The sequence below is a fragment of the Gossypium hirsutum genome, chromosome D11 (genome assembly GCF_007990345.1).
Source record: "Gossypium hirsutum isolate 1008001.06 chromosome D11, Gossypium_hirsutum_v2.1, whole genome shotgun sequence".
In the NCBI taxonomy this organism is placed as follows: domain Eukaryota; kingdom Viridiplantae; phylum Streptophyta; class Magnoliopsida; order Malvales; family Malvaceae; genus Gossypium; species Gossypium hirsutum.
In genome coordinates, this window is record NC_053447.1 from 64,815,168 (window position 1) to 64,824,038 (window position 8,871).

Consider the following 8,871-nt stretch of genomic DNA (forward strand, 5'->3'; position numbering starts at 1 on the left):
TGTCAACAAATAAAGCATAGTAATGAAATTCATTTAAAGGTAACTAAGCAGGGCCCCATACATCAGAAACTACAAGTTCGAAAGGAAAAGAATACACTGTTTTGGAAGCTGTAAACGGAAGCTTATGAGCTTTGCCTAGTTGGCAAGCTGTACACACTTGTTGTACACAATTCTTTTGGAAGGGAACATTACAAGATTTTAACACTTGAGCAAGAACACCAGTGCAAGGGTGGCCTAGTCTGTTGTGCCACAAGGAATAAGAGGAGAGTTGAGCATTGTTCAATAATCTGTAACTAGACTTCGGGGTTACATCAACATCGATTGGAGAGGATTTAGTGAACTGAAACCTGTAGAGTCCATCATGCAGATGGCCCTCGAGCAGTGCCTTCCCTGTCAGTATATCCTTCAAAAAACATAGAAATGGGTGAAAATCAAAATAAACATTATTATCTTTGGCAAACTAACCCATAGACATCAAGTTTTTGCATACTGCAGGAACATGTAATACATTCTGAAGGCATAGAAGTCGAGCCCCAGCTGAGAGAGTGGTTGAGCCTATATGAGCAATAGACATTGAATCACCATTGCCCATGGTAACACAATTTTTACCTGTATATGATGAGGCAGTGTGAGGTTGACATCTCAAGCGTTATATGATTTGTTGCTCCAGAATCAGGGTACCAAATAGATTTAGCTTATGAAGCTAGTGGATATCTAAGAGGAAGTTGACTAGAGGAAGTCAGAGGAATCGAGCCACAGTAATGAGTCATTTGACAAGAAGGAGTGGAGGACAAACATTTAGAGCCATGCAACTGATGACAATTTACTTGCACTGAGTTGGCCTCTGCACCACCAGAAAAGGTTTCATCAAACCTGTGATAACAAGTCTGTACCATGTGGTCTATCTTCCCACACAACTGACATTGCGGCCTTGTACGAGACCAACCCCTTCCAGTTCTACGAGATCTGCCTCGAGACCAACCTTAACCTTATCCTCTATAACCTTGCTTGGAGTCTTGAGAATACCGAGTAGACTCAGCTGAACGTTTCAACCCATCGTCGTTGTCTTGCTGACGGGTTGCTAAGTTTCCTTGACAGGGAGCTTCTATTAACGACTCCAATTGGTGTGATTCACAATCAAGTAACAGTTCATTCAACAAGTTAAGAGATAATGGAGTCGCAGAAGCAAGCACCCGAATAGATTCAAATTCCACTAAGAGTCTAGCCAAGATGACACTCACTTGTTCCTGTTCCGAGATAAAACTACCAGCAGCAGTCAAATTATCACTAAGTTGCTTGACTTTCGATACATACTCTCTAACAGACAGATTCGATTTCTTGAGAGAGTATAAAGCCTGACGCATGCTTGAGACTTTTATGGTTGATTTCACACTAAACCTTCTTTCAATCGCAGTCCATAGATCAAAGCTGGTTTTAGCAGTCGTAAGATGAGCCAAAATATCATCCGTAACAGTAGACAACAGCCAAGAAGCAAGAAACTTGTCTTGTTTTCGATGAACAAGAAAGTCTTGATTCTCAAGTTGTTGCCCATGAGGACCAATAACAAACTGAGGAGCGGAGGGAGTGGTTCCTAACACAAACCTTTCAAGCCCATAGCCTTCAAGAATCAACAGAAGTTGATGATTCCATAGGAGGAAGTTGTGCGACGCGAGTTTTATGGTATCATGTTTTGAGAAGTAATGCACTGCAGGTTTACCATGAACACCATTACCTTGCGAGTGTTCAGCTTCTTTGGTGTTGGATGAGTGACGAGGTGTATCAACTACCACATCAGTGGCCATGAGAGATGAACCGAATATAGCTTTCTTCTACTTTTTCCCTTTCTTTTCTTTTTCTTATGATAAGAGCAGCAAGAAAAACTTGGCTTTTGATACCATTCTAAGATAACAAAATACTTAAAAGATACTGAATTGTATATTCATACTTAATTTTTTTCTCATGCAGAGTACATATATATAATGCAAACTATCGTTACTTAACTACTGTTGTAACTAACCATAACTGATAATAACTACTAACTGCTAACTACTAACAGACACTTCTTTACTTCCTAATTGGTTTCAATTCATGAACAATTGAATCACAGTAAATACCACAGCTGAATCGAGTTAGAGTGTTAAAGACCATATCCAGGAGGAAAAACAGAAATAAAGCTTTGAAATATGGAAGTTTTAATGATGTATAGAATATGGAACAATCCATAACTATAGGCTCAGCTCTCTTCACACAAGAAAATGGGGAGGAAGAACTTCTATAGAGAACTTTGAAAAATAGTTGAGCGTCGAGGCTGTATTGATATATGTGTCGAACATATGTATTGAACTCAATTAGTTTATAAAAAATTGAAGAATTCAAATAATAAAGAAAATTAACTTTGACCTATTCATAGGTCAGACTGTGGCTCAAGCCCAAAAAATTTCAAGCCCAAGTTTGTTTTTGGCTTAGTTTAACACATCCAAAAAGCTCATACTACTTAAAAATTAATAAAATATTAAAAATGTATTTTTATATTTTATATTTATTTTTTCATTTAAATTGAATTTGGGCGGCCCAACCTAGGACATAAAAAACCTTGTAGGCCCATTAGTTGAGTGAGTTGCTGACCCTTAACAAGTTTATTAATTTACTCTATGAATAAGGTCTCTCAGCACTTTGAGCTATTTGTGTGGTTCATATTAAATTAAATTTGAATATTTTATTTATTTATTTTTAATTAGATTAATTATATATCAAAAATATTTTTATGTAAATTTAATTATAAAGTATATAAAATATTAGTGTAAAATAATTTTAAAATAATGATACAAACTCGAAATCGACCAAAGTTAGGCCAAGCTTGGACAAGGATATTTCTGCCTCGGGCTAATCTGGCTTCAATTTAAATAATAAAAATTATTTTTAAAATTAAATTTAATTGTAAAATATTAATATAACATTATATTTTTAATGTTTTATTAATTTTTGAATAGTGTAATGGGCTTTTTGAGAGAATCAAGTCGAAAATGAGCCTAAGCTTGAAATTTTTTTGGACCCAATCAATAACTCAACTCAGCCTGACCCATGGATGTGTCAAAGTAAATAACACTATTTTTTTTGAATTTTTGAAAAAAAATTATATTTTTCATATATTTGTGTTTTTTTTATTTTTTTTAAATTTTAAGAGTTTTTAATTTTTCACAGTTTTTTTATATATTTTATTGAAAATACAAAAAAAAAACTTTTGAAACATTTTTTTGTAATTGCTTATGTATTTTTAAAGATTATGGACTAAATTGACACAAACTATAAATAATGATGGCTAAAAAGATTATTTTAATTTTTTATTACAACCCAATCAACTATTTTAACTGCAAAATTAATGGGGGACCAAAATTTTTAAATAGAAAAAGTATAGGAACTCAATGTCTCAAAATTAAAGTACATCGATTAAAATTTAAATTTAAAAGAATACATAAATCTTTGACACATTTAAAACTCACATTTAAATTTTAAATTTAAAGGACACATTTTGGTGATTATTTTTGTGTTTTATCCAAATTTATTTTAAGTTTAATTAAATAATTTTTTTCTTTATTTTAATCCAAGTCATATCAAATGTTAATCCTAGTTCACTCAACACTAATTTTGCATGAGAAAACTACATCCAAAGTAAAAACTAAACTATTAATAATTTCGTTTTGGTCACTGAACTTCATAAAATTATGAAATGGTTATTGAACTATTCAAAAGATTTCATTGGGTTATTTAGTTTTTTATTTATTTATTTATGTTTAACTAGCGAGTGCCAAACAACAATTCGATAACCGGTTTGATGAATCAATACCCATCAACAAATAGAGGAACATTCCTTAGATCAAAGTTCAACTGAAAGATAGTGTTAGAGTTTGCAGATTCATAATATTCAAAGTTGTTTCATGAAAAAAAATGAACTGAAGAAGAGAAGGGAAAAAAAGAACTTTCGATTAGTGCAGGTAGTGCGAGTAAAATATGTCATACAATAACAATTTTAACAGCTTATTAACTTTAATAAAAACTTTTAAATAGTTCAATAATAATTTTATAACATTTTGATTAATAATATAGTAAATTACCTATTTTTCATGGATAATAAAAGTCATTTGCTTGTTTCAACAATCGAAGGCTATGGAGTGACGTATATTACCCATTTTTCATAGATAATAGAAGTCATATGCATGATTAAGCAAATGGAGACGATGGACTAGGTCAAAGGTAGCAGTTAAGGTCTTTAATAAATTTCCTTGTTCAACATATTTATGTCCTAACTCACGTCCATCATCTTGATTCAGATTATTATATTATTTTTCTTCTTCCTTTTTTACATCAAACTTGTTATTAAATCCCTAAAATTACTCCAATCCACATATTCTCTCATAAAATTCGAAACGTGTACTTCCATTACTCCAATAATCATTATTTTCAGAGTTGGGCCAATCGGTCAAATTGGTTAGATCAATAACTAGTTGAAGTACCAGTTTGGAATAAAGGGTTACATCAATTGTCCCGTGAACCCATCAAACTAGTTGAACCAGTTGGTCTCTCTAGTTGAACCGACAATTGAACCTATTTTTCTATTTTTAAATATATATTTTATTTTTAATAATTTATTCAATTAAATCGGTTAGACTGATTCGACCTCTGATCCCACTCTATAATTTTGACCGATTAACTTATTTCAATAGGACATAATAATTACAATAGTTACTAAACATGTGTAATTACAATAATTACACCTACACTCAAAATCAATTATCAGGTGACTTTCGAATTGCATCACCTTCTCTATATTTGATAAAAGATTTAGATAGAAATAGTTAAAGATTGAATATCAAAATCCGTATTGGTTTTGGTTGGGATAGTGTAGAATCGAATATGTTAGATTTTTTTTGTACATGGCAGCCAGGGGCATATTATCAAATTCAACACCGTTATCTCGACTTTCAGGGAGCAAATAAGGAATTTCACGCCATCCTTGACTCCCAGTTCCTTAAATTCTTGGGCATACTAGATGTTTATCTTCCATTGCTGAGATGAAAAATAGTCAGCAAAGCGATAATTCTTCACTGACTATGACTATGGATTTCCACCCTTACGCGCTTTCATTGGTATTATTACTGAAATTGCTGACAGACCTTTGTTTTGTTTCCTTTTAAATTTCATCTGTTGTTCTCTTCTTAATTTTCAGATTTTTGAAGGCCATATTCTGATATCTTTTCATTCTCACACATCATGTTGTCATTAACTTCAACATGTTGATCCTCCTATACTCAAAAACCTCTGTTTGAAATTTGATCTATTCTTCTCATTCTTGATACTCCTATACTAAAGACTGTTTGTAGTTTTTTTCTGGTTGGCTATTAGGCGATCTGTTTTCTGATTTTCAACACAAGTGTCAGATATCTTTTTCTTCTCATCATGTTGTCCTTACCTTCAACCTCTTCATCTATTTCTAGACAAAAATACGATGTTTTTTTGAGTTTTAGTGGTGAAGATACCCGCAACAACTTCACAGATCATCTCTATGATGCTCTAAAGAGGAGTGGAATTGTCACTTTCAGGGATGATCCAAAGCTGGAAGTCGGAGAAGAGATCGCACCCGAGCTCTTCAAAGCAATTCGACAATCATGGTGCTCAGTAATCATTTTCTCGAAAACCTATGCCTTTTCAGGTTGGTGCTTGGAGGAGCTTGCTGAGATTATTAAACAAAAGAACAACAAGGATCATAAAGTATTTCCAATTTTTTATGATGTGGATCCATCTAATTTAAGAAAACAAAAACAAATAGTTGAAAAAGCCTTTGCTAAACACGAAGAGAGATATAAGGAAGACAAAGACAAAATCCGAAGGTGGCGGAATGCTTTGACTCAAGTGGCTAACATCAAGGGATGGCATTTAAATAACAGGTAATTCATTCTCTTCTTTCTTTTCTACTATCAAGCTTAATGATATGACAGTTTTATTTTTTCTTTTTCTGTAGTATCTATTATTTATGAAATTTTCAAAATTTTTATTTTTTTAGTGTAATCAGGTCTTAACAATTGATAATAATAATAATAACATAATAATTTATTTTACCCTACAATCTTATTAAAAAATCATTTTAACCTTCAATTTAATTTTTTATTTTTTCTACTCTTTCAATTTGTCTTGTTTCTCAAATCATGTCTAAAATAATGAAAAAGTGAACCTCAGTTCACTTTATTGATATGGCATACACGTAGATGCCATGTCAACTGTTAATGAATTTCTTTAATAATTAATAAATTTAAAGTTATTTTAAAAATTATTAAAAGTATAAAAATATATATTTTTAATATTTTAAAATTTTTAAAAAATAATTAATTGCTTATATAGTATACACATAGACTACAACATAAGCAAAGTTAATAAATGTTAACAGGTAATTTATTCTCTTCTTTGTTTTCTAGTACTAAGTTCAATGATCAGAGACGAATCTAGGGGAGCTGGCAGGGCCCAACTCCCCCAAAAAATGAAAATTTACTATTTAGATTCTTTAAAAATTTTTAAAAATTTTAAATTATTAAAAGTAAATTTATACTTTAACCCACTTAAAATTATAAAAATTTGATTTAATATTTTAAAAATTATAAAAGTATAGAATATTAAAAATTAAAAATTTATTTCCACCCCTAAAAAGATTTCCTTTATTCACTCTATTAATGATGCTGTTCTCCATTTTCAACTCACTAACATAAACAGCAAATTAAAGACCAATCCCAACAAGTAAAGCTTTCATTACAGAAAAATTTCAATCTCTGTTGAAAATCTACGCATCATTACCACTTGATGAAGAGACCATGAAGCCCAAAACTCCCGATATCAGACTCTTGACTCAAGGCCTTTCAGACAACACTAGAAAACTGCTGCCACGACCCTCCGAATCAAGAAACAAAAAACCCATCTATCCCCACCAAAAGAACTAGAAAACCCAAAGAAATATAAACAACACAGACATCATACCCAAAGCAAAATGAAAATTTAGATTTAGCCGAGCAAACTTATATATATTAGGAAACATGTTATATCAATATATATATATCCGTGTCCATTAGCTGTCGATTTCTTGTTTAGAAACCAAATTTTGTTTGTGTTTGTGTTTATAGGCATGAAACCGAATTTATTGGAGATATTGTTAAAAAAATATCAGCAAAATTATGTGAAACATTTCCAGTTGTCCATGATGGGTTGGTTGGAATTAGTTCACGCTTGGAGGAGCTGTATGCGAAAATAGACATTGGTGAAGATGATGTCCGCATTTTTGGAATTTGTGAAATGGGTGGCATCGGTAAAACGACTCTTGCAAGAGTTGCTTACACTCAAATGTCACCTCATTTTGAAGGTAAAAGCTTTCTTGCTGATGTTCGAGAAGTTTCAAATAAATGTGGACTTGTTTCGTTACAGAAACAACTTCTTTCCCAAATTTTGTCCGAGGAATACTTTAATTTCTTTAATGTTCACGAAGGAAATGCCTTAATTAACCACAGGTTGTCTAACAAAAAGGTTCTTGTTGTTCTTGATGATGTTGATAACCTACAACACTTAAAATGCTTGGTTGGAAGGCGTGATTGGTTCGGTTTAGGGAGCAGAATCATTGTAACAACAAGAGACGAGCATTTGCTCCGATCTTACCGAGTTGATGATGTGTATAAGCCTACAACATTGAACACCAATGATGCACTTCGACTTTTCAACTTGAAAGCTTTTAATAGTGAGACAAAGCTAGAAAATGATTTTAGTGAGCTTTCTAAACGTGTTTTAAAATACGCCGGAGGTCTTCCCTTAGCTCTTGAAGTTTTGGGTTCCTTTTTGTGTGGTAGAGATGCAACCCAATGGAGAAGTGCAATAGAAAGACTTGAAAGAGATTCCAACAAAGAAATTATTGAGAGACTTCAAATAAGCTTTGATGGATTGGACCAAACTGAGCAAAACATATTTCTAGATATAGCTTGCTTCTTTAATGGGGAGGACAAAGATTTTGTAATGAAAGTATTAGATGGTTGTGAGTTTTTTCCAAATATTGGAATTGATGTTCTCATTAAGAAATCTCTACTGAAAGCTTATAAAGACAATAAATTGTGGATGCATGATTTGCTAAGAAATGGGAAGAAAAATTGTTAGGGAAAAATCTGTTGATGAACCTGGAAAACGTTGCAGATTGTGGGCAGAAAGAGATGTTTATCATGTGCTAACAGAAAATACTATAAGTATTCCATAGAAATTATATATATTCTCTGATTTTAGCTTAATTTATTTAAACAATTAGTATTAAAAAGTGACATTAATTAAATTTAGGATTCAATGCAAAACTATGATGTCACCAAAAACATATATAACATATTATATTTATAAAGTGTTTATTATAAATATTGATAAAGTAAAATGAGTACACTTCTTGTCTACATTTCTAAAATACGTCCTTTAATTTTTATTATTATAAATACCTGCAGGATATATATATATCTATATATAAAAGAATGTTATTTCATTGAATTAGCTTGGTTGAAAAAGTTTTATTTTAATTTGTTTTTGCTTATTAATTTCAACCAAAAATAATAATGCTTTTTTAAATTTCACGACTTTTTGTCTTATATTTTATTTTATTTAGGCTACAGAAATGATTGAAGGCATGATCGTCGACAATAAAAGGTAGGAAAATCTATGTATAATATTAATGTTAAACTTTAATTTTTAACATTTCAAAAAAAAAAGGAAAAGGACAAAAGAATGGTATGTGTTAGTAAAAATGATATACATGTAAGCATTCATCTTTGTTGACCTGTAAGTTTAGTAATCTATACAGTAGTTAAGAGT

At 31.5% G+C, this 8,871-nt stretch overlaps 2 protein-coding genes across 2 annotated transcripts; one reads left to right on the top strand and one right to left on the bottom strand.

The window, feature by feature from the left end:
- Positions 1 to 1,926, bottom strand: LOC121223429 (uncharacterized). Its single transcript, XM_041104861.1, has 2 exons — positions 610 to 1,926; positions 1 to 403 (listed from the first exon to the last, which is right to left on the bottom strand). The coding sequence occupies exon 1, from the start codon at positions 1,800 to 1,802 to the stop codon at positions 990 to 992; it is 813 nt and encodes a 270-aa protein (XP_040960795.1). The 5' UTR covers positions 1,803 to 1,926; the 3' UTR covers positions 1 to 403; positions 610 to 989.
- Positions 1,927 to 4,877: 2,951 nt separating this feature from the next.
- LOC121223427 (TMV resistance protein N) lies at positions 4,878 to 8,342 on the top strand. Its single transcript, XM_041104858.1, has 2 exons — positions 4,878 to 5,942; positions 7,164 to 8,342. Exons 1-2 carry the CDS (start codon positions 5,455 to 5,457, stop codon positions 8,176 to 8,178), a joined length of 1,503 nt encoding a protein of 500 aa, XP_040960792.1. The 5' UTR covers positions 4,878 to 5,454; the 3' UTR covers positions 8,179 to 8,342.
- The last annotated feature ends 529 nt before the right edge of the window (positions 8,343 to 8,871 follow it).

Bases quoted from the DNA above. Each gene is read 5' to 3' on its own strand.
- LOC121223429 (XM_041104861.1), bottom strand. From the start codon at position 1,802: ATGGCCACTGATGTGGTAGTTGATACACCTCGTCACTCATCCAACACC.
- LOC121223427 (XM_041104858.1), top strand. From the start codon at position 5,455: ATGTTGTCCTTACCTTCAACCTCTTCATCTATTTCTAGACAAAAATAC. The intron at 5,943-7,163 runs GTAATTCATTCT...TTGTGTTTATAG, and splicing joins GGATGGCATTTAAATAACAG to GCATGAAACCGAATTTATTG.